This window comes from Pseudorca crassidens, chromosome 1 (assembly GCF_039906515.1).
Source record: "Pseudorca crassidens isolate mPseCra1 chromosome 1, mPseCra1.hap1, whole genome shotgun sequence".
In the NCBI taxonomy this organism is placed as follows: Eukaryota; Metazoa; Chordata; class Mammalia; order Artiodactyla; family Delphinidae; genus Pseudorca; species Pseudorca crassidens.
Genome location: NC_090296.1, coordinates 186,169,095 through 186,195,572, shown reverse-complemented (window position 1 = coordinate 186,195,572; position 26,478 = coordinate 186,169,095). Strand labels below are relative to the sequence as shown.

Genomic DNA, 26,478 nt, shown 5'->3' with positions numbered 1-26,478 from the left:
AAGTCCTTTGTCTCTGACCCAGGTATCTTGTGTCTTATGCCAGCAACCATGAAACAGTGGCAGTTAGCTTGCAACTGGGGTGAAATCTCAGACCCTTCACGCTTCAGAAGATAGGAAAATTTTCTTTTTTAGAGAGGTCAAATTTGTCCTCATCCTTACTGAAAAATAATGCATCTCCTTTGGCATCCATTGGATTAATATCAAGTAGATTGATCTTAGAACCCAGAGAAACCAAGGAAGACAGAATGCTCTTGTGAGAGTCTCCCTTCGACGCTTAGTCAGGGTGCCCAGGGACTAGGCTTAGCACAGCCTCTCCATGGCCATACCCTCAGAGTGATCCTCATCTAAAACAAGGATTGGCAAACTGGCCCGTGAGCCAAATCTGGCCCACACCTGTTTTATTAAAGTTTATTGTCTAGCAGCATCTACTGCTGCTTCTGTGCTGCAATAGCGGAGTTGAGTGGTCACAGTAGAGACTGTATGGCTTGCAAAGCCTAAACTATTTACTATCTGACTCTATTTTTAGAGTATTTAAAAAAAATATTTTTTTAATTTATTAATCTATTTATTTGGCTGCGCCAGGTCTTAGTTGCGGCATGTGGGCTCTCAGTTGTGGCATGCAGGATCTAGTTCCCTGACCAGGGATCGAACCCGGGCCCCTTGCATTAGGAGCGTGGAGTCTGGCCCACCAAGGAAGCCCCTACTATCTGACTCTTTAAGGAAAATATTTGCTAACCTCTGATCTAAAAGAAGAGACAGATACTTGAAGAATAAAGAATTCCCTCAAAACATGCTAGAGGCCAAGGTATGAACAGAACATTATCTGAGAAAAGAAAAGAAAGCTATAAACACACACATGTACTCACATATAGGCATGTACAACCCCGCCCCTCCATGTACACCCGCACCTGTCATTTACATGCATGGTCTTACTTCATCCTTGCAGCACCTTTATTAGGCATATAGATTAGGAGCATCACCTCTACAGAAAAACTAGGTTTAAATTTAAAGATTTGCCAATTACTAGCTGAGTGACTTTGGGGTAAGTTACTTAACTTCTCTGTGCCTCACTTGCTAAACATGGGTAATATCACCTGTACATCATAGGGTTACTGGAAGGATTAAACGAAGGTGTAGAATATAGCCTCTGACACATAGTAAACAACATGTAACTATTTGTTATCATTTATCTCCATTTTCCAGGTGAGTAAATTGAGGGACAGAGAGGTTGAGTAATTTTCTCAAAATCACATAAGTAGAAAAAGGTAGATGCAGAACTTAATCTCAGCTCTGACTCACAAATCTGGGCTTTTTGCCACTATCATTGTATTGCTTGTCAATAATAAAGGCTTATTAAATTTATAAGGAAAATCACCATAATAAAATTTCTTTACCTTTTCCAACAATGCTTCCTATTTTTCAAATTGTGATTTGTGGCTTATTGGCATATCCTACAGGTCTTTTGTACTGTGTGAGTTCCACAAGGGTCTTACTTGAATTCACTATATTAATATATTCATGCCTGACACTCGATAGTTGTCCTTTGAAGTCAAGTCTACTTTTATTATTAAAATAATGATGTTTCTGGCTTTAAAAGCATATGCCTAGGCAAAGGTTTTGCTAGTGATCTATATAATAATAAGGTAATTTTAAATTAAGAATAGTACTTTTAAATACTAAACTCTAGATGTGATTTGATACTATTGTATTGCTCTAAAAATATACCCAAACTGGTGATATGTTCTATATATTTTTCATATTGTCAGTTTATCTTACCCTTATTTTTCAACTGAGCTAAAAAACAAACAAACAAAAACAAAAACAAAAAAACAAAACACCAGTAATTGGTTTATAGCCTTTCTGGGAATGGTTCTAAGGAAAAATGTACTGTCTCCTGAAACCCCCTATCTCTTATCTCCAGATTATTGCCTTTGGTGGAGGGATAGTATGGGGAAATCTTGCTGAGAAATGTGACTATTTAAAGAACTTCATGTCAATAAAAAGGAAAAGTCAATATCCATTTGATTTGACATAGTATTTTGAGCTTCTATTTTCCATGACTGACAATGCTGATTCTTTGAGAAGGAAATAATACATGTGCAATCTGATGTGTACTTGCTAAAAGTGGAGGGCAATTATTACCTAGAACCTAAGCGAGAGAGACACTATACAAAAAATCATCTCTAAGATGAAAAAAAAAAAGTCTCTTTGGTCTGCACCAGACTAAAAAATGTGGTGTCTACCTGAACAACATCTTAGTGGCTCTGCATGGAACTTTTCCCTCATTCCATTTTGATGTTTTGGCCATTGGCCTGTGAAAACTATTTCCAGAACTTGCCAGGAGGTTGTTTCTCAAAGATGTTATTTTCTGTATTGCATTTGTCGTCTGTATGAAGCTCCCAAAGAAGAATTCCCCTGGTCTTTGTTCCTCTTGGGAAGCCGTTTTGTGCTTTTATCTAGTGGACCCTATTACCAATCATGTAACTGATAGCATTCCCCTCTGCACTGGCTGCTAGAAAGTTTTGAGTCAAATTTTCACTTACCTCTAACAAATACGCAGGATATTCATGGACTGCGTTTTGAATTCTAAGCTTGTTCCTGGCCTTGTCAAACTTTCTTTCCTACACTTATGCCTGTTTTTCATTTATTTTTATCTTTTACATCTTATATATCTTTTTAATCCACTTTGAATGCTTTCTGGATCGAGAGAGACTTGGAAATGCTTAGACGGATATGTATCCTATAATCTGTGCTCTCTTCATGAAACTGGGTGATAAATATAATTACCACACCATTTGATGTAAGGAACTTTATATTGAAATAATTACACATTCTTTGAAATTACACATTGGTTCATACAGAATAATCTTCACCTTAATTTCTAAAATCAAACTCACTTTTGAAAACCTTCTAGCAAAATGATTAGATGGGTCAACTTTAGACTTAAAGCCTGGCTAAGAAAATGTATACTTCATGAGATTCATTTCCTCTTGCCATTTGAAATGGGTGCTTGCTCCCCATTTTGTGCTCAATACTGAAAACACAATTCCTCAGCAAAGATTTACTTTATACTTAGATTTCAGAATTTTCCAGAAAAGAACTTTTAAGTCATGTAAATTTGAAGTCACATTTTTGTGACCCAGCATTCAAATGTGCAAAGAGCAAATCAGAATTGTTTTTAAATGAAGGTATGTTTCCAAGTCAATATAGACAAGTGCAGTGTATGGAAATAGTTTTTAGAAATATTTTTAGTTCAGTGAAGTATACTAAACAGTGTTCTTAATGATAAATTTGGGAAAATATGAACAAAAAATTTTAGAAAGGAATTTGTGATACTAAAATAGATCTACAAATATTCAAAATATCAATAATCTTACTTTATGGGAGTGAGACAAGGCGACTGAAGACACAACAAACCATGGACTTGATTTAACCAAGTCTTCCTGGAGCATCCGGAACATGAAGAATGACAGTCATAGGGCACTGTGCTGGGAACAGTAGCTGGGTGCTTTTACACATGATTCCCAAAGGGCAGAGATGCTCCTTAGGAAACAGCGGGGTGGATTAATTTCGAGAATAATAAGCTTTACACAAGTGTAATCTGATCTCATCAGACTGAATGCTTGCCAAAAGCCTGAACTCAGAAGCACGACCAAGTCCAATCCTAGTGACCTCATTTCTACACAAGGAGAGCATTTCTAATATTTTTATTTAAAGAAATACTGATAAAATCTACCAGTGAACTTCATAGAAAGGGTATATAATGGATTTCTTGTTTGAACACCTTTTGTGTTCATTTGGAAGTTTAGAGAAATCTGTAAAGATCTGCCTCTCGGCTTCTTAACTTTATCAGTGCCCCTGGGTGGAACATGAGGTCAACTATGTAAGTTTCTGGGGGAGGGAGAGCCCCAATCACCCCCTTTCGGGATTCATTCATCAGCTTGACTTCATTCCAGGCTCTGCCGTACTCCCCGCGAACCAGAGAGCAGCCGATGCCAATTCTGTCAGCCAGAGCCTGTGGGGAGAAAACGCGAGATCAACCAAGAGGGAGGAGGGGGAGGGGCAGAGAAAAAGCCTTGGTTGAAAGACCCACCTTGGTCGAAGGTGAAATATACACTCTTGCAGAACAACAACAACAAAGTGCTTAGAAAGGAGGCTGGAAAAAAGGTGGAGTGTTGAGATAGGAGTTGGTAAAATGTGATAAGTTCCCCTGTTGCTCAAGATTCTGTGGACTCAAAATCTGTGTAGGTCCTGCTGGGAAGGGACATTTTTCAGGCAGTTGCGCTGCATTGTATCAGCACAAGATTGATAACGTAACTGGAGAAAAGCTGTTCCACAGGCTTTCAGCTCTAGTGCATCTATCAATCTTTCCATGCTCCTGGGCTGCTCCTTGGGTGTGATATGCAGTGGGATTGAATGGCAGGACTGGAATGGCAGGAACCTGTTTCTAGCCCATTTGTTCTGTGTGGTGTAGACAGGTGTTTTGGAGCCGGGGGTGGGGGGGGGGCAGAACTGTGAGCGGTTGGTCCTTTTTGGGCTGCCTGATGCCCTGTCCTCAGGGGTTGCGTATGTTCCTCGGAAGCTGTCTCTTCAATTTGTCCTGATTTTAAAAGCACTTTTTAAATAATCTGGAAACTTCCTAGCCACATCATAGTGGATAAGAGAGCTGGCTTGTGGGATCTCAGTTCCCCGACCAGGAATTGAACCCAGGGCTCCAGCAGTGAGCACGCCAAGTCCTAACCACTGGACCACCAGGGAGTTCCCAGAGTCTGAGTTCTTAACCTCAGCTGAGTTGAATCTGGAAGTATCTATTTTCTTTGTGAAGTGGGAAACAAGGTCATCTGCATATAGGAAGAGGTGAAGATGAAAAGGCTTAGGAAAGAAGGCAGATGTGGGGCACAGCTGCTGAGGAAAACAGGAAAAGCCTGTGGCCAGGAGCTGGAAAAGATGGCCAGGCAGCACGTACATCCACCACCTTGGATCCTGAATTGGCTGTGGCACATCCCACTGTCGCGTTCTGCAGCCCAAGTGTCATTGTGGGAAGGGCAGGCAGTCGGATTGGTCCAGTGTGGGCAGGCAAGGTGGAGGGGCAGAAGGATGGGGGCACGAAGACGAAGGAAATCAGTGAGCAGGTTACACGGTCTGTGGACGATTTATCTAGGCTTCCATGGAGGAAAGGAGCCGGAAGAAAACGGGGAGATGAAGAGTTTATGTAGGGGGAGTGAACGCTTTTGGGAGGAATAGAAGGATAACACGTTTACCAGTGAGTGTTGGTGTTCAGGATTCAGTGGTAGGCAAGACCTGGGTGATTAACTGCATGACTCAGGTGAGGTGTGAGGGTAATGAATTCAGTCTGCTGTAACGTTGTGAACTGAAATGTTTCCCCTTGAGATTCCTGTTTTCTTTCTGAAGGTGGGTCCCTTAAGAGGCAGTCATGAGGGTGAAGCCCCCACGATGGGAATTGTGCCCTTATAAGAGGAGGAAGGGCCCTCCCCCCACTCTGAAATATAAGGATACGGTACGAAAGCGGCAACCGCCGACCAAGAAGTGGGCTCTCACCAGACACTGAATCTCCTGACACCTTGATCTTGGACTTCTCAGCCTCCAGAACAGTGAGAAATAACTTTATTGTTTAAGCCACCCCATCTGTGGTACTTGGTTATAGTGGCCTGAGAAGACTAATGCAGTTCCTACAAGACACACAAGGGCAGCTAGCTACAGGGTAAACAGACAGATAGACCTGGAATCAGGAGCGGCTTGTGGGAGAGAGGAAATGATCTAGAAACCTGAGACATGTAAGTCGTATTTAAGGTGATGTAGGAGGATGACCTCACCAAACGAAGTATGTAAAGGGAGAAAAGAGAAGAGCCTGGGACAGAACCTTGAGTTCTGGGTCAGGACCCCAACATTTAAGCAAGGGTGGAGGAAAAGAGGTCTCCAAAGGAGACTGAGATGAAATGGCAAGAGAGGACAGAAGTTACTAAAGAAAGTGGTGTTAAAGAAAGAGAAGGATCAGTGACAAATTCTTTGATGTATCAAGCAAGACAGAAAACAGATCACTGTGATCCTTCTTGGGAGGGAACAAGGGCCAGACTGCAGGGAGTTGAGGATGAAACTGAGGTCAAGGAGTGACTAGGAGTTGAGAAGACTCAGAATTTTGGCTGGGAATGAGAATTATCTTCAGATAGAAGCAGTATGGTAGGTTTTGGCTCAGATAGGCATGGGTTCAAATTCCAGCTGTATCTCTGGTTGTCCTTGGGTAAATTCCTTCTCTAAGTATCAATTTTCTTATCTTTAAAACAAAGGTAGTAATTTCAACGTTTGGCATATCTGAGACTCTTCACAATTATATTTATTAAGTGCCTGGCACATAAGTTCAAAATGATGGTGGTCATGGTGATAGGCGCTTATAGGAGTAGTTGTAGATATAATGAGAAAAGATTTATGTTTTCTCTTTAAATGTTTTGGACTTAAGTTTAGATTTTAAAGGTAAAACAGCTAGTAGAGAGAAAGAGATTTAAGATGGGAGAGAGGAATTGATAGAGCAAGAAATCCAAGGAAATAGGAAAGACTGGCATTTGGATTATAAACAGAATTGGCTTGGAACTGGAGGTAAGATGCAATGAGGTTTATAGGTATTCAGGAGAGGGTAGGAAGTTTATACATTTAAGTCTATGGCTCTGAAACAATTTTCTCAGCTCCTATTATACTCCAGACACTGGACACAATGGAGGAAAAAAGATCACCCCCTCCCTTAAACCTAATCCTGCCCCAGTGTCCACATCTCTGTGAATGATGCCATCATTTCCAGTTACCCTGCCCAAATCCTGGAAATCATTTTCTTCTTCTCATGCAGTCTCTCACGCCACCGCTAGGCAGTCAACAGCTCCTTTCAGTTTTATCTTCTATATCTCCTGCCAAACTCACCTCTCGTTCACAGCCTCCACCATGGCTTTAGTATCAGGCACCTGTACTTCTTGCTTCAGTGACCTTCCAGTTGGTCTTCCCATCTCCAGTCTTTCCCCCGTTCTAGTTCATTCCACATTCTGTTGCCTGAGTGGTCTTTCAAAATCACTTTCCCCTTAACTTTCGGTGGTTACTCACAGATTTTAAGGTCAAGTACAAACTCACATGGTGCTTTACTGTCTGGTGCTTTAGCCTTATCCAACCGCTCCCCGCTTCTGGATCCAGACCAACTACTCTACATCCCTCAAATGGACCACTGACTCTCATACATGTTATTTTAAATAAATATTTGTATTGTTTAGAACACCCTTGTTTTCCTTGTTTACCTGCTGAAATCCTATGTAGCCTCTAATTCTGAGGCCACATATCACTTCCTCCCTTGAAACTTTCCCTGACGTCACCTGAGAACCCGCAAGTCTGGCTTAGGTCCCCCTTGAATGCAGAGACTGTCACTTTATTTATTTATTTATTTATAAAAAATTATTTATTTATTTATTTTTGGCTGCCTTGGGTCTTCATAGTGGTGCGTGGGCTTCTCACTGCGGTGGCTTCTCTTGTTGCAGAGCAGGGGCTGTGGGTGCGTGGGCTTCAGTAGCTGTGGTGCGTGGGCTTCAATAGTTGTGGCACTTGGGCTCAGTAGTTGTGGGTCGTGGGCTCTAGAGCGCAGGCTCGGTAGCTGTGGCACACAGGCTTAGTTGCTCTGGGGCATGTGGGATCTTCCCGGACCAGGGCTCGAACTCGTGTCCCCTGCATTGGCAGGCAGATTCTTAACCACTGCACCACCAGGGAAGTCCCGAGACTGTCACTTTAGTATCTGTATATTCCCAGACCTTGGAAGAGGCCCTGGCCTAGAGTAGGTGTATGATAAATATTGAATGAATATGTTTCCAATAGTCTGGTGAATATACGTGTGTGTATGTATATATACACATACATATACATGCCAAATGTAAGTACATCTAAATGATAGGATTAATATCATCCAGTTAATTGTTAGCAACTGGCTTACTCCACAATGATACAGACAAAACATTTTTACCTAGTGGGAGATGAGCAAAACATCTTAAATACCTTGAAAAGCAAAGCTCGATGGTAGAAGATTCCTTTTTTGATCAGTCCAATTGGTACAACATTGGATTTAAGTTGAAACTTTAGTTCACTTATATGAAGTTCCCAGCTGAAATCATGTAGTTTTTCTTTTGGAATTTTACCGCCCATTTTTTCTGCCACGTACCTGTGTCAATTACAGTGAGATTTAATCAGTCAAGTTTAATATCTCACTTTGGATGCTTTGAGTATAAATATCTGTGTAATTATACTTGTAAAAGATACTTTCCGTCTGATTTTTGTTTGCTTTACTTTAAAAAATGTATTTACTATAAGTTAACATTATGCTTACTATATTTAAACTATCTTACATAAACTGAAATTCTAACATTTCATTCAGCAGGAAGAAGGAAATGAATGCTAATTTTCCCAATATGTATAGCAAGATACAAATCAATATCACACTACGTTTGTATCAACACAGTTTTTAAATGTTATCTTAATCTTGGAAAGTATTTTCAAATGTTTGAATCTGAAATCCAAGGCATTGTCTTGACATGTGGTCCTTCTTTTAAGGAATTTAAACTCAGAGACAAAGACAAACATATAGGACCATTGTGAACCCTGAGGTTCAAAAATCTTTTCAAGTTTTATCATCCTTTTCTTTTAAATTTTATCATTTTTTTTTAATTTAGAGAAAGACATGGCATTTATGTAACACTGAGGTTAGAGGAGACAGGAAGAGGCAAAAAGGGAAAAATTACTAACAGTTAGGTGAGGAGGTGAGGTGCGGGGGTGTACTTTGCCTGTGAGTTTCTCCTAAGATTAGGCTCTCACTGAAGATGTCAGTAAGCACACCTGCAAAAATCCTCTGTCAGCTGAGGCTGCTACATCATGGACTAAAGGCAGGATTGCCCATTGTAAAGAAAGAACTTCCTCTTGCTGTACGTGGAACCAAGTGAAGAAGAACAATGGTGAAAACCAAGAGAAAGGATTAGGCAGAAAACTGACCCTCAGTGCCAGCCAGATGTCCTGTAACAGCCTCTAGGAGCCAAAGGCATGGGGACACATCTCTGTATTGCTCTCTTGGTGTGGGTTCAGGTTAAGAAAACAATTATTTGGGAATGATGAAAACTATTTCTGATAGGAACAAAGCATGAGGAAATTTGACAAGTGTTGAAATGAGCTAAGTCAGATTTCTGCTTGAGTCATCATTTCTCAAGGACACCAAGGAAAACTTCGGTAGCCAAAAACGCTCTCTTCCAGAGTCGCCTGACAAGAAGTCAGTGATCTGGCGGCTGTGTTTCTTGCAGTTGTCACATCCAGGTTTGGTGCCTGCAATTCACTTCTATTTGGAGAAGGTACAAGCTCCCATGGAGATTGCAGCTGTTGCACAAGCCAGGAGCTCACGACTGGCTGGTGTCAGTCATGAAGGCAAGCCTCCATTTCTAGAGGTTTCCTGTCAGTCATAAAGTCAGGTTCTCAGCCTTCTCTTAGAGGAATCAGATTAAATGCTCTCGTTTAGGAGGCGACCTCACTTAGCTTATACAGCATGCCGAACCATCTCTTAGAATACCCACAATTCCACTTTGGAGCAACATGAAACACAAAATATCAGACATATAACATAAAAATAAGGGATGGCTATTTGTATTAGAAAACAACTTGTGAGTTTACAAATAATTCAAAATAGGATTCCTTCATTCATAACTTCTTTAGGATCACCCTGAAAGATGCTTTTCCTGGTTTAGCTGGAGAAAATGACCTAGGCATTTTTCTTTAAGTAATTTCCAGCTCCTAGCTCTGATTCTTGGCAGAAATATGATCTAAAATAGAAATGGAGGATTTATATCCAATTCATTGTGTTTCTGCTTCAGAGTCAGAGGCAGGGTGCTATACAAGTTTGGTTTTATTATGGTGTAGTTGTTTGAAAATTGGCTAAAAAGTGCAAATCAGTAACATCAAAAACATTTTTCAGAAATTGAAAATGTGTATGTATATATAGACACTTACTTTGCAAGAACCTCAACCTGTTCCTTTATACTGGTGATGGGAAGTATGGATCTGGTCACTTCATACACATAAACACAGAAGTCAGGATCAGAGGGAGGGAGCCATTCTTTATCAGGACTTCCGTCTCCAGTCAGTTTTGGTGCTACTGCAACCTCTTCCTCCTCCTTCACTTTTTCCTCTTCTTTTTTTACTCTGCCTTTCCTTAGAGAGTAAACAATAGCAATCAATATCACAGAGTGAATAAGCACTAACTGTGCTCTGAGTTGATCTGAAGAGCATTGCAGAAATATAGTATTTTATATATACCTCAACAACAATACCATACAGAGTTTTCAAATTTTCCACGACAAAGATAGAGCTTTATAGTCTCTATATTTTGCCGGAGAAATTATTTTTCAAGAGATTACTACACGACTGATATATATTATGAAAATCATTGCTTTTCTGTACCATTGCTTATCAAGATATTTGGTACATTGTAGGTATGTAATAAATATTTATGGAATTGGGAAAAAATAGGTTGCCTCCTCAGAGAGTCTATGCCAGTCGTATATCATCTCTTGCTTCAGTTGAGACCTTCTGCAAGAAGAATTTGGATCCCACTTTTAAGAACAATTATCCAAAACATGGAAAAAGACAAAAACAAAATAAGGATGGCATGGAATTTTCATGTCATGCAGGGGCAAAGATTCATGCAAAGTTTATCTAGGGAAACGTATTTAGTTCTGTACTTAGGGTAAATAGAATGTACTTAGTAAACAGTAAAGATACTGTTTAATTAAAAGATACTCTTAATGAAAATTTCCAGACTTAGAGAAGTTACTAGTTAACATATAGATTTTTGTTTAGTAGAGATGCAAATTATTTCTCTTCAATGGAAAAGATACTCCCAAAGGTTAAAATCTTTTTCTAACATTCCTTAATTAAATTGGATAGAAATGCATATATTCTCAAATGATCTTTGAACCAGTATTAATATCTTACTAATTCTCTCATGAGTGGAACAAAACAATGACAGGGGTTCTCATTCCAGGTAACAGGGAGTAAGCACACTTCACCCTGTGTCTCCTACTGAATACAGTCATAAAACCTGGACAGGGTGCATGCAATAGCTATTTGAAAACTCTGAAAAATAATTCACAGCAGGAAGATCAGAGAAGACTGACATTTGAATGACTACGGAACTGACGGTGAGCTTATATTTTAATTTTCCTCCACTATTCTCTAAGCTGAACTAAACATAGTCCCAAGTCTGGAAGTGGGCATCAGCACAGAGAGAGCCCAAGGAAAAGCCCGATTGAGAAGCAGGAAAGAGAGACAGTGGAGGAAAACCCTTTTTTTTAATTTTTTTTTCTTATTTTTATCTATTATCTTGTACCCCATCTTCTAAGGAAGCTTGTGACGGTGGTGGCAGCGGTGACATTAAGGTCCCTAAGAGTCTAAAACTGCCTTATACTTGCTCAGTCCTCCTGCTGTTTGGCTGTGGACATGGATGCAGTCATGGCAAGAGCGTAGCAGCGCAGGGCAAATAAAGGGTTTTTTGGCTTGAGGACCAAAAGGGAAGCTCCAAGGAACCAAAAAAGACAAGGGAGATCATGGAGAGGGAGGAGCTCAGGAAAGCAACCCTATAAAATTGTTTATATATTCCTAGGCTTACTTCCAAGCTGTGTGTGCATAGTTCTGATCCTAAACGGCACATACGTAGATTTTGAAGATGGAACTATGGTATAAACTACCGCCCAAGTCCCATACTGGACACTATTTGGTACACGTGCAGGGCTGATCCAAATAGCACCACAAAGCCTTTGAAAATGGGACTAATGGTGGAATGACAACCCACAAAACACTGGTTGAAATTTGAAGACTGAAAGCATCTGGGCCAATTGATTGCTAAAACACACACACAAAAGAAACATTCTTCTTAGCATAAGTGTAAGACCCATAAATAAGAACTGAAGGACTCATAACATAATATCACAATCTATATAATTACTCAACATATGAAGAACCAGGAAAATCTCACCTCGTATGGGAAAAGACAATCAAAACACATCAGTGCTGAGATGACTCAGCTGTAAACTGTTCCAACAAGTAGGTCAAACACTCTTGAAATGACCAGGGAGTTAGAAAGTCTTAGAAAGAAATAGAAGATAAAAAAATAGAATTTGCAGCTGAAAAATACAATAACCAAAACTTAAAAAACACAATTCCCTGAATAGGTTTAATAGCAGAATGGAGATAACAGAAGAAACAGTCTATGAACTTGAAGATAAATCAATAAAAATGATCCAATCTGGACAACAAAAGATTGAAAAAGCAACTGACAGAGTCTCAGGGACTTGTGGTGCAATAAATAAGAGCTAATATTGGTGTCATCGTAGACTCAGAAGAAGAGGAGAAAGAATGAAGCACAGAAAAAAAAATTGAATAAATTAAGGCTGAAATGGTTTCCTCAATTTGGTTAAAGACATAAATCTACATAGTCTAGAATTTCAGGGACTTCCCTGGTGGCACAGTGGTTAAGAATCTGCCTGCAGGTTCGTTTCCCGGCCCATGCACCAAAAAAAATAAAAAGAATCTGCCTGCTAATGCAGGGGACACAGATTCGAGCCCTGGTCTGGGAAGATCCCACATGCCGCGGAGCAACTAAGCCCGTACACCACAACTACTGAGCCTGTGCTCTAGAGCCCTTGAGCCACAACTACTGAGCCCGTGTGCCACAACTACTGAAGCCTGCATGCCTAGAGCCCATGCTCCGCAACAACAGAAGCCACCGCAAGGAGAAGCCCACGCACTGCAACGAAGACTAGCCCCTGCTCACTGCAACTAGAGAAAGCCAACGTGCAGCAATGAAGACCCAACACAGCCAAAAATAAATAAATAAATAAATATTTATTTAAAAAAAAGAAATTCAGTGAATGTCAATAAGGTACACCCAAAGAAATCCACTCCAGACACGTTGAAATCAAATTATTGAAAACTAAAGACAAAGCAGATGACGTGATTGCCTATGTAGAAAATCCCAAAGAATCTACTGAAAAAACTCCCAGAACTAAGAATTGAGTTCATCAAGATCTGAAGATATAAGAACAACATACAAAATCAATTATGTTTCTATATAGTTACAATGAACAGGTGGAAACCAAAATTAAAAACCAAAAAAAAATTTGGAGCACTTACAATTATGCCAAGAAAATTAAATCCTTAGGTATAAACTTCTAAAAAACGTGTAGGATTTGTGTGCTGAATATTAAAAAGTGCTGTCAAAAGCAATCAAAGAAGGCGTAAATACATGATGAGACATCCTGTGTCCATAGATTTAAAGATGCAACATATTAAAGATGTAATTCTCCCCAAATGATCTCTAGGTTTAATGTAATTCCTATCAAAATCCAAGGAAAGTTTTTTTGTAGAATAGAATATCTTATTCTAAGATTTATATGGAAAGGCACAGGTGCTAGAATAGCTAAATCAAACTTGACAAAGAAGGATAAAGTGGGAAGAATCACTTTGCTTGATATCAGATCTTACTGTGTAGCTACAGTAATCCAGATGGAATGATACTGGTGGAGGGACAGACACACAGATTAATGTAACAGAAGACCCAGACCCACACAAATATGCTCAGTTATTTTTAACAAAGGTGCAAAAGCAATTCAATGGGAGAAGTATAGACTTTTCAACAAATGGTGCTGAGCAGTTAGACATGAATGATCCTTGTGGTGATAGAACTATTGATTATCTTAACATGAACCTACCCATGTGAGAAAATTGTATAGAAGTTAATATACACACAGACACACACACGTAGGAGTAAAACTGGGGGAACCTGAATAAAACCATTGGATTGTATTCGTCATTATCCTGGTTGTGATATTGTACTATAGTTTTGAAAATGTTATCATTGGGGGAAACTGGGTTAGGGGTATATGGGCTCACTCTGTGTTATTTCTTACAATAGCATGTGAATTTACAATTATATCATAATATTTTCAATTAAAAAATCCATTGACCATGCTTCTGTCATCTATTATTGGACTCTATTCTGTTCATTCATGTCCCGGTCTATCCCTTCATCAATACCAAACTATTTTGGTTACTGTAGCTTTACAGTAAGTCATAAAATCAGGTAGAATGATTCAATTTTATTCTTTTTCAAAATGATTTTTCACTATTATAATTTATTTCCCTTTCCATAAAAGTTTTAGAATTAGCATATTTCTGTCTACCAAAAATGCTGCTGGAATTTTGATAGAATTGTATCAAATCTAGATCGACTCAGGGAAAACTGACATTTTCACTATGTTGAGTTTTCCAACACGTGAACATGGTATATCCTTTCACATATTTAGTGATTCTTTGATTTCCTTTGTGTTTTACAGTTCTCAGTATATAAGTTCTATACATGTTTTGTTTCATTTTCTTTCGCTTTAATTTCATATTTCATTTTTCAGCCCTATTAAAATGGTATTAAAAGTTTTTGGTTTTCAATTTTTCATAGCTGGTATATAAAAATATAATTGATTTTTCTGTGTTGAACTTATATCCTGACATGTTGCTAAACTCACCTATTAGTTCTAAGAGTTTTGTTTGTTTTTAAGTGGATTCCTTAAGGATTTTCTGTTTAGACAATCATGTTGTCTGCAAATAGGAACAGTTTTTCTCTCCTCACTTGTCTTGTTCATGATCTTTGCAGGAAAGCATCCAGTCTTTCACCATTAAGTATGGTAATTTTTGTGGATGCCTTTTATCAGGCTGAGGAAGTTCCCTTATATTCTTCCTATTTTGCTGACAGTTTTAGTTTTTATCATGAATAGATGTTGAATTTTGTCAACTGATTTTCTGCATCAATTAATATGATTATGTGCTTTTTGTTCTTTATACTGTTAATATGGATTACATTGAGTGATTTTCAAATATTGAACCAGCCTTGCATTCCTGGGATAAACTCTGAGATGAATTATTTATTCTCTTTATATATTGCTTTGATGTGCTAATATTTCAGAAAGGTTTTTTTTCATCTATGTTCATGATGGATTTTTTTTTTTCATGATGGATTTTGAGCTGTAATTTTCTTATAATGTCCTTTTCTGGTATTGACATTAGGATAATGCTGGTATCATAACATGAGTTGGGAAACATTCTCTTTTCTATTTTCTTGAAAAGATTGTTTAGAGTTGGTGTTAATTCTAGAAATATTTGGCAGAATTCACTAATGAAATCATCTGGGTCAGGAGATTTCTCTTTTGGAAGGGTTTTATGAAATCAACTTCTTTAATAGTTAAATGATGATTTTGGCATCTGTTCCATCTTTGGTGAGTTTTGATAGTTTGCAGTTTTTGATGAATTGGTCCATTTCATTTAAGGTGCTGAATTAAAGTTCTCATAGTACTGTTGACACAGTTATTGACATTTTTAAAGAACCAGCTTTTGATTTCATTGACTTTCTCTGCTGTTTTTCTGTTTTAAATTTCATTGATTTCTGTTTTTATTAGTTTCTTCCTTCTAATTTTATTAAGTTTATTTTTCTAGATTCTTGAGGTTAGATTATTGATTTATGACCTCTCTATCTAATACATTTTAGTAAAGTAAATCTCCCTCTCAGCATTGCTTTGGCTGCATCCCACAAATTTTGAGTTGTATTTTCATTTTCATTCAGTTCTTTGTATATTTTAAGTCCTTTGAGGCTTCCTTTTGTCCCAGAGATTATTTAGAAGTGTATTATTCAATTTCCATATGCTTAAAGATTTTCTTCTTGTCTTTCTGTCATTAATTTCTAGTTTGATTCTATTATGGTCAGAGAATATAATCTGTATGATTTCAATTATTTTAAATTTGCTGAGCCTTGTTTTATGACCCAGGGTATTGTAAATGTTCCAAGTGCAGCTGAAAAAATGTGTATTCTGTTGCTGGTGATGGAATGTTCCATAATATGTCAATTAAATCCTATTTATTTCTGGTGTTGTTCAACTCGTTTATATCCTTGCTGATTTTAGGTCAAGTAGTTCTATCAGTTGCTCAGAGGGGCATGTCGAAGTCCCCAGCTATAATTTTGGATTTTTCTATTTCTCCTTTCTGCTCTATCAGTTTTTGCCTCATGTATTTTGAGGCTCTGTTGTTTGGTGCATATACATTGGATCATTATATCTTCTTCATGGATTGATTCATTTTATCATATGTAATGTCCCTCTTTCTCTCTAGAATTTTTCTTTGCTCTGAAGTCTGCCTTAATACATATTTAAAAAACCATTCCTGTTTTTTAAAAAATTAATGTTTACATGGTATCTTCTTCCATCCTTTCATTTTCAACCCACCTATATCAATACATTTGAGTTTCTTTAAACAGCATATAGTTGAATCATAACTTTTTAATCCACTCTGCCAATCTCTGCCTTTTGATTGGCTCTTTTCCTTTGTTTTTCTTTTCTTGCCTTCCTGTGGGTTACTTGAACATTTTTATTTATCCATCTTGATTTATTTACATTGCTTTTGAGTGTAGTTCTTTGTATTGGTTTGTAGTGGTTACTGTAGGTATTATAATATACATATATTGGTTATCACAGTCTGCTGGTATCCATGTTTTACCACTTTGAGGGAAATATGGAAACCTCACACCCATGGAGGTCTCTTTACTGTCTCCAGTTTTAAATACCATCGTCTTGAGTATCAGATGTTTTTATAATTTTTGTTTCAATCATCAAATATGATGTATAAAGCTCATGAGGAAATAGTCTATTGTATATACCCATATTTCAGCTCTTCCTTCTTTCTTCCTGATCCTTCCAGATTCTTTCATTATTTTCTTTTCGTTGGAAGAACTTCCTTTAGCTAGCCAGTCTGTAAGGGTAGGCCAGCTAGCAGTAAATTGTCTTCCCCCATCTGGGAATGTCTTTATTTCTCCCTCTTTATTGCTGAAGGATAGATTCATCAGATAGAGAACACATGGTTGATTCTTTTAGCACTTGAAAAATGGTGTGCCATTTCCTTCTGGTCTGAGAGAAATCTACTATCATTCAAATTGGTGTTTCCCTATAGGTAATTGGAATTTACACCTTTATGAAGTCTGGATCCCATGACTCAGGTGGGCTTTCTTGGGTGGAGCAATCTCTGCTATGCTAGCAGAGACAGAGGGAGGACTAGGAAGCCTGTGTGTGACTTCTTTCAGCCTTTTCTTATGTGTATCTTTTGCCTGCTGATCTTGCATTGTATCTTTTGCTATAATAAATCTTAGCTGTGATTATATATTTGAAAGCCCCAAAATGGGACTAGGCTGGTGTAGGCAGGTAAATCTCCTAAATTATGTATTTACAAGTATGGAGCATTCTGTTCCACTAGCAGTAAATTAGGGGTGGGAATTATCTTTAAGTATTATTTGAAGCATGGTGTGGGAGGAGGATCAACTGAAGTCCATTTGAGTTTTCCCTTTAATTTAGAGAAAAAAATACAAAAATAATCCAATCAGCTGCTATTGGAGAATCACACAAAACTCTATAATCATAACAAATACTAAAAAAAAAAAGTTTTATATTTTCTAATCCAATATTCTATTTACTACAGCCGAGGAAAGAGTCTAATCATGCATTAAATGCACTAACGATATATTGTGATAAAATCTCCAAGCAAAAATGACTACTTTCCAGCTATATCATCTTAACCCTTTTCCTTTTTTGTAAGATAAATAAACTGAACACCTTACAGTGCATAGTCAGATGTTAGTAAATTAGGAACTAATCCTGGGAAGGTCAATTAGAATGTCAAGAAAGCATAAATAGGTTTACCTGTTTTCTAAAATTACAGGGTAGCTTTGTAAGATTGGAGATCTCGACCCTGTGATTACTCAGAGCCACCTATGAAACAAAGCAGGTGTAGTTCTCCCTGAGCATGCTGCCTGAAGTGAGAAGAATCGTTTGGTGTGAGAAGATGACGTCCAGTACCCTGGGCTAAGCGCATCAGAGGGAAACTGACTGAGTGATTAAAAAGAGATAATTTATGGGAACCCCTGAATTGTAATTTCCTGCTGCTATAAATAGAAGTATTTCACTTGGACTTCTTTCCCATGAAGGCTGCCAAGTGGTATAAATAAGGTCTTCAGTACTTAAATGAATTTCATTTCTAGATAAACATGGAAACAAGAGCTTGGAAATTACAAAATTAACTCCTGTAAAATTAATCTCCAGAAAGAACATCAATTTATGATTAAAGATATAACAAATTCTAGCTTTCTTGCAGAAACTTTAGCAAAACTACCTCAGAGAACAGAGATTTACTGTGAGAACCCAAAACAATAAGGATATTTTCTATGTTCTCATTGTGGTGGCTTCTCTTTGTTGTGGAGCGTGGGCTCTAGGCCCGTGGGCTTCAGTAGTTGTGGCTCACAGGCTCTGGAGTGCAGGCTCAGTAGTTGTGGCGCATGGGCTTAGTTGCTTCACGGCATGTGGGATCTTCCCGGACCAGGGCTCAAACCCATGTCCCCTGCATTGGCAGGCAGATTCTTAACCACTGCACCACCAGGGAAGTGCCAACTATTTGAATGTATCAATTATAGGGCAGAGCTGGTGGGAGAGATGTAAGTCATGAATCCGGCCCACTTGTGGTTTCAATTTAGGTGAGAAGATTTTGGTATGTGAAAAATAATCACAATACCATGTAGCATTCAATAAATTCCACAAGGAATAAAAATTAGAAACTCAAGCAGTTCAACACTGAACAAAATCTATTCCAGTTAGGTGTCCTGTTCTACCCAATCTATTCCAAAAGGATGAGAAGGGAGTATTGTACAAAGTGGAGATATGATTTATTCTGGTCTTAGGAAGGTACATCGTGTGTGTGTGTGTGTGTGTGTGTGTGTGTGTGAGATGTGTGATGTGTGTGTGTGTAGTTTATTTTGTTTGTTCCACTAGGATGTAAGTTCTATTAGGGCAGAGGTATTTGTTCAGTGCTATACTTCTAATACTAGAATAATTCCTGGCATCTAAGTGCTCAGTAAATATTTGTTGAATGAATGAATAAATTCAAGAAAAGAAGGTCAGAAGGTATTTAAATGTTACCAAGAGACAATATGTGTTTTTGGAAGACTTTTGAAGTCAAGATTTAAGGGAAGGGAAAAAAAAAAGGTAAGGTATGGGTAAAAAGAGGGTTTGAGAGAAATTCTTCTATTTTTTAAATTTTAGTTAAATTTTTAAATTGAGGTATAATTAACATGTAACATTATGTTGGTTTCAGGTGTACAACACAATGATTCGATATTTCTATACATTGTGAACGGACCGCCAGAGTAAGTCTAGTTACCATCCGTCACCATACAAAGTGAACTTTTAGGATTCACTCTCTTGGCAACATTTAAATATGCTCTATATTATTGACTGTAGTCACCATGCTGTACATTACATTCCCATGACTTTATTTTATAACTGGAAGTTTGACCTCTTGACCCCCTTCACCCATTTCGCCCACTCAACCCCCCTTCCCTCTGGCAACCACCATTCTATTCTCTTTATCTATGATTTTGTTTTGTTTGTTCATTTGTTTTGTTTTTTAGATTCCACATATAAGTGAAATTGTACAATATTTGTCTTTCTCTGTCTGATACTTTGCTTAGCATAATTCCTTCAAGGTCCATCCATGTTGTCTCAGATGGCAAGATTTCATTCTTTTTTATGGCTGGTGGTATTCTATCGTATACATATACCACTTCTTCTTTGTCCAGTCATCCACTGATGGACACTTAGGTTGTTTCCATATCTTGGCTGTGTTAAATAATGCTGCAATGAATGTGGGGGTGTAGAAAATTTTCAAATTAGTGCTTTCATTTTCATCAGATAAATACCCAGAGGGGGAATTGCTGGATCATTTTAAGTTTTAATGTTTTGAGGAACCTCCATACTGTTTTCCATAAAGCCTGCACCAATTTACATTCCCATCGACAGTGCACGAGGGTTCTCCTTTCTCCACATGCTGGCCGAAACTTGCTATCTCTTGTCTTCCTGATAGCCAGTCTACCAGGTGTGAGGTGATATCTCATTGTGGTATTGATTTGCATTTCCCTGATGATTAGTGATGTTGAGCATCTTTTTTTGTGCCTGTTAGCCATCTGCATGTCTTTTTTTGAAAAAATGTCTATTCAGATCCTCTGCCCTTTAAAAATCAGATTGCTTTGTTTTGCTACTGAGTTTTATGAATTCTTATATTTTGGATATTAACCTTTTATTGGATATATGATTTGCAAATATTTTCTCGCATTCAGTAGGTTGTCTTTTCATTTTGTTGGTGGTTTCCTTTGCTGTGCAGAAGCTTTTTAGTTTGATGTAGTCCCAGTTATTTATTTTTTGCTTTTGTTGTCTTTGCTTTTGGAGTCAGATCCAAAAATCGATTGCCAAGACTGAAGTAAACAGCTTATCATCTAAGTTTTCTTCTAGGAGTTTTATGGCTTCAGGTCTCACATTTTGAGTTAATTTTTGTTTATGGTATAAGATAGTGGTCTACTTTCATTCTTATGCATGTGGCTGTCCAGTTTTCTGAGGAAAATCATTTTAAAAACAAAAATGTTTTAGGAAGTCATTGTGGTGGGATCAAGATGACCTAAGTAGCAGAAATGTTAAAGTATATGTTGTAAAGATCTAAAAGTCTCCAAAGATGAACAGACTGGAAGGATATGTATTTCATATCCTCCTATTTGGGGACAGAAAAACACACTTTTAAGTGTGTATAATAAACTCATGTGCAATCAACTTAAATATTTATGAAAACTAGTCTCAATAAAAAATATGGTATAGATAGAACTTGTAATTCCTTTCACAAATGGGTATAGTAAGTGTTTATTGTAAGGAGAATGGTCTTTACAAGGAAAAGCTTTAGAGAGCATTACACATGTTGGTTTCTGTGAAGCCTAGGGAAGTATCAAGAAGGTGTCTGGATAAACAAAATATAAATTAATCACCTCTCCTTTGAGTGCTATGCCATAAAAGAAAGTGCAATTAAAACCTTCGAAAACAGAAATAAGATGGTGGCTGGTCACCTAATGAGAGCCTGTTGCTCAATGATTTTAATTTACATGGTATATGGTAATAATATTCATCAGGAAAAAGAAGTCCGCACTTTCACTTTCCTTGTCTGGTACCTCACACACAGTTGACTGACTTGTCTCCCATCTCTCCTCTCCCTTTCAGAAATTCAGCTGCTTTGTGGTTCTAGATGTCTCATTATTCTTTGTCAGTATTGCTCAGTATCTTTTTGGTCAACATTAAACATTCTCCATGACATTTTCAGATGAGTAGAGTTAAAATATTTTACTCTATGTCCAGGGGTCTTTAACAGTCACAAGACAAGAAAGGTTGACCAAAAGATAAACAACAGGACAACGAGATTATGACCAATCTATCCCCCAGTGGACCAAGGGCTGAGAAGGGGAAAGAGCCTGGACACACTGATCACTTAAATAAGCCAGGTGGATTCTTCCCCAGGAAGCTGAGGAGTTCAGGAGACCACAGGGAGACACCTGCCTCAGAGCCAGCCTTGTCCTGTCAAGCATGTGAAGATAAGATGGTCTCCCCCACAAATACACACAAGAGACGCAGATTGTACTTGATTATTGTTGGGCTTTAGAACTGAAAGACTGCCTTGGAATTGGGCCCAGATTTGGTCCCATGGCAAGTCAAAGTCACATATAAGCTACTGTTATGGGTGAGGTGGCAACCAAAAGAAAGTCAAGGAAGGTAACAAAGCAATTGTAAACAGACACTGTGCAGGTGGAGAGAGAAAAAGAGAGAGGGAGAGAGACAAGAAGACTAACGGTTTATCTACTTTACTCCCAGCTCCTGTCGTGCGCTGGATTCTGGGGATTCTTCTGCATCCCTGCAAGGCTGGAGTGGGTTTGGGCTCCCTGCAACTGTTTCATCCAATAGTACTAACATTTGTTGAATGTTTACTCTGGGCCAGGCCCTGCTCTAAGCCCTTTTCATTCATTAACTTATTTAATCTTCTCAAGACACTGTGAGGAACAGACTACAGGTTTTTGGTTTTCTTGTGGTACGCGGGCCTCTCACTGTTGCGGCCTCTCCTGTTGTGGAGCACAGGCTCCGGACGCGCAGGCTCAGCGGCCATGGCTCACGGGCCCAGCCGCTCCGCGGCATGTGGGATCTTCCCGGACCGGGGCACGAACCCGTGTTCTCTACATCGGCAGGCGGACTCTCAACCACTGCGCCACCAGGGAAGCCCCAAACTACAGTTTTGTTTTGTTTTGCATTTTACGGGTAAGTGAACTCAGCCAAAGAGAAGGTAACCTATTTGCTCAAGAGACACAGTTTATAAGTGTGGATCTTGTTGAAAATAACCTTTTCCTGCAAAAAGTTGAGATTTCTGTTCTCTTGAATAAACACAAATGCCTTATGTATGCCAGCCAAGCGCCGTGCTAAGTGCTGGCGATGAAAAGAGAAATTATTCGAGTCCGAGCATGTTCTTGTCCTCAAGGCACTCTCAGTCCAGGGGAGGAGGAACAAGAGAAGCCAAGTGAGGAGGGGAAGGGAAGGGAAGAGGTGAGGAGGGGCAGGAGGGCAGAGAGGATGAGGGATGATCAGAAGCAGAGATCAGAACAGTGAGCAACAGAGACTGACAGGAGAAAATAAAGTCAGAAATAGAACATACACAGCTCCGAGGTCTGTGGAGGAGGGCAGACCACTCCTTAGGAGACCTTAGGAGACAGTCTCGGTTTAGAAGGTAGATGCTCAATTATATACATGTGTGCCAAATAGCCTCCAGCACCCCAGTGTTTTTCAAGGGCTTAAGTCAACAATAATTGACAGGTCATGGAGCGGGGCAGGAGGTCTGAGTGGTTTTTTGAAGAATCCAGGAAAACGCTGACAAGAGAAAGAATATGTTTAAAAATATGTAAACATGTAGACAGTGTTTTAAAATATGCCAGGCCTAAAAAGCGTGGAACCACATTATAATGGTTCCAGCCAAATTCAGAATGTGGTCCCATTTCCCTTTCCTCTTCTCATTGCTTCCTGAAGGGTCAGGGGTTTCCATGGGCAAGACGGGGAGGGGATGTGGAAGCAAGAGGCAGGGACGAGGGAGGCTTACGGTGCAGCCAGTGCTGCTCATCAGCTGCTGAGGCAGCCACGGGGTGGGGGTGGGGGGCAGAAAAGTTCATTTTAAGTTGATTCCTACACGTGGTTGGACTTTTAAAGGGCTGACTGGAGACTGCTGTTTCCGTTGTCTCTGCATTAAAGTGACTGTAGGACTTTACAGTGAGCAAAGTACCCTGAGTTCTCACCCAGAGGCAGGAGAAGAAATTCCCTCTGGGTAAGTTTTAAAGAGACAACAAGGGACACAAATAAAAGTAATTTTAATTATACTTCATGAGTCCTGTTTAGTGCTACATCTGATTCCATAAGAAGAGCTTCCTAGTTAAAAGCCACCCCTCCCTTTCACCAACTCTGTGGGTAATTAAAACTTGACAGGATTACAGTTAGGAGAAGAATACAGTAAGGAGGTTTCTACCTGGATCCTTTCTCTTTAGTGGCGCTTTTGCTAAGAGCAGTATTTCGTCCCGAAGTAGGTTCTGATTTCTCTTCGGTGGGAGATCCAAATCCAGCACTAAAATGATAACTGTTTTCTCTTGTCATTTGAAAAACACCACAACCAATTTCAATCATACAGAAAATAGCAATGCACTACATTTGCAAGGCATTTTATAATTTATAAGGCATTTTCACTTCCATTATATGTTTTGATCCCAGTCACCGAGAAGAAGCAGGGCACCAGGCATTATTCCATCTACAAATAAGGACACTAAGCCTGATCATGGACACTGAGTCAGGGGCTCAAGATCTCACTCTGGGTTCACAGAAGACAGAATGTCAAACCAGGTTTCCTGGCTTTCATCCTGAAATTGTGTGACTGTGAGAAGACTAAAATTTAAGTTGCCAAAACCTAAAATCTGAATTTCTATTTTACTCTCAAATTAAGGGAGAGAATTATTTGAGTGTAGACAAAACATCATTTTCTTACTTGGTCTTTTCTTTACTTGCTCTTCTTAAAGAAGATGAAGAAGAAATACTTCGTCCATAACCAACGTCTGATGACTTATCTTCCATAGATGGAGTTGGAGAACTAAAATTTTACATATTTGAAATTATGTACAAATTAAAATAATTTGTCAATATTGACTTTGTCCTACTTTTAACAGTGACACATTATTTTAAAAGCAAAAAGGAGAGTTTAAAATAAGATAAAATGAATATTATAAACCTTTTCATGAGCTAGAACTAGAAATAGTTTTATAAAATGTGTCACATAAAATGTATTATATAGATATATAGGAATACAAGACCATTTTAATGGCTGTTGAAGCTTTCATTTTAGCTCTACTATTTTCTCCTTATTTTATTAAAAATATTGGGCAAAAAAAAAAAAATATTGGGCAGCAGTGGTATTCCTGGATTTAGTTCTGGAGATTTGTAAACATAATTCATCTTGGTTTGCTCCTATCTGTTTATACTTCCTTCAGTTACTTCATGTTGCCAGAAGGGTAAGAAGCCCTGATTGCAGAAATACCCATGGAATTGACTGGTAACATGGAGTCAAAGGAAAAACCACAGTGGTGACTATTCTGTGTTCTTTACTATGTCAGGCTATGAGTTTATGGACCAGTGTTTACTTTCATGGTGCTGCTAGATACAGGAAGTAAGAAAAGATACCATACTGGGAACCTTTATGTATTCACATGATGATGGACAAACAAAAAAATTATTTGCTTCCCTTCATTCCTCCTCCCCGCAAAGACTCACGCATCACATTTACTGTTAACTAAGAGTATAGCACGTCGGTCACTTGGTTCTTGTAAGCAGAGATCCTTCAAAGGCAAAAGTTTGGTGCCAGGATTTATCTGTAGATAATTTAAGAATTGAAGAGTAATATCTGCATGCATTATATATTTTTTTAATGAATACTGATAGAATAGGTTCTTAACTGTTTGAGGTATCTAATTTCACACACACACACATACACTTAAAAATAGGAAACTGAAGCTTGTGGATAGCTTTGGGCAAGATACACCCTCCAATTCCCCCTCCCCCCACCCCAGTCTCTGTAACTTGATACTCAACTGTTTCATACCATAATTATCAGCTTGGCCCTGGAAGTATTTGAGTTTGAAAATCTATCCATATACATAAGGAAGAGCTTATCATCTGTAAGAGTAACTAATTACTAAACAGATCACTAAAAATGTTGTGAGGATAACTAACAACAAGCTAGACAAAGCCCTATACTAGCAATTTTGTCAACCTGGTGAAGAGGGTTAGGCCAGATCACCCTGTGAGCTCTTTTTCCAATCAAGTAATAGATCATTCTCTCATCCAAGATACTTTTCATGGTTCTTTTAAAGTAAGACAGAGCGTGTCATTCTTCTGCCCAGAACCCTGACGTGTTTTCCCACTTCATTCAGAGTAAAGGCCCAAATCCTTCCAGTGGTCTACAAGACTTCCATGAGCTGCTTGCTCTTACCTGCTCTGATTTGGTCTGTTATTCCACCCCTAGTTGACTCAGTTCTAGCTACACCGACTTTGCTGTTCCTTGAGTGTGCCAACCACTCACGGTTTCTGCACTAGCTCTTTCCTCCATCTAGAAAGCTCCTTCCCCACTATCCCCAAGGCTAAGAAGTCCTTCACCTCCTTCAAATTTTTTGTTCAGATATTACCCTTTTAGTGGGGCTACCTGACCACATCAACTCCAGTGTCCTAAGCCCCTTTATCCTCCTCCCCACCCACTGCAGCGCTTATCATTTCTATCACGTGATAGAATGTATTGGTGAGATTTATTGTTTATTGTCTGTTTCCTCTCACTGGTACCATGGGAGTAGAGATCTTTGTCTCTTTTGTTCACTGACACATTTAAAGCCTGAAATATTAGAAACTTAATATTTAGAGTAAATCAGCGAGTTCTCCTTCATAAGGACATTGTCTCATTACTTTTTTTTTTTAAAAAACTCATGAACAAATATATTTTGTCACAGTTTTATCTGTTCCATGGCAACAGATAAGTGCTCTGGTAAGTGCTCTTTGGTGGTTTTTCTGCTCTTTTCCTCATTTTTCTTAAAGCATCTTTATGCTAATAATGTGGCACCTGTTCTTTTAAAATTACTCATCATTGAACGAGAGCAGTAATTTCTCGGTGGTTTGTGTGTATCTGTTATGGAGGGTATGGTGGTGGCAGTGGCTGGCAGAAGCAGAAGGAAGAGAAAAAGTTTTAGGCTAGCAGTTTTGGTTATTCAACATGTCTCTAATTCTGTTACCACGATACAGTGTTTCCTGCAAATACAGCTTAGCTGTGATTCTTTTATGGCCCTGTCTCCTCTGCTTCTTTGAACCAAATTTGTCCAAGCGGGTTTCTGCTACCAGCCCTGCTCACCCCGGTTCCTGAGGTCCTGCCCACCCACCCCCTTGCAAACCAAGC

The 26,478-nt window shown here is 38.7% G+C and overlaps 1 protein-coding gene across 1 annotated transcript in view; it reads right to left on the bottom strand.

Moving 5' to 3' along the window:
- Positions 1–3,753: 3,753 nt before the first annotated feature.
- Positions 3,754–26,478, bottom strand: part of ARMC3 (armadillo repeat containing 3) — a 102,187-nt gene continuing 79,462 nt past the window's right edge. The window contains exons 14-19 of the mRNA XM_067703484.1: positions 24,813–24,910; positions 24,034–24,135; positions 23,524–23,640; positions 10,027–10,227; positions 8,038–8,200; positions 3,754–4,015 (exon numbers count right to left, since the gene is read on the bottom strand). Coding sequence (XP_067559585.1) covers positions 3,806–4,015; positions 8,038–8,200; positions 10,027–10,227; positions 23,524–23,640; positions 24,034–24,135; positions 24,813–24,910 — 891 coding nt within the window. The 3' untranslated portion in view covers positions 3,754–3,805. The remainder of the gene's footprint in view (positions 4,016–8,037; positions 8,201–10,026; positions 10,228–23,523; positions 23,641–24,033; positions 24,136–24,812; positions 24,911–26,478) is intronic.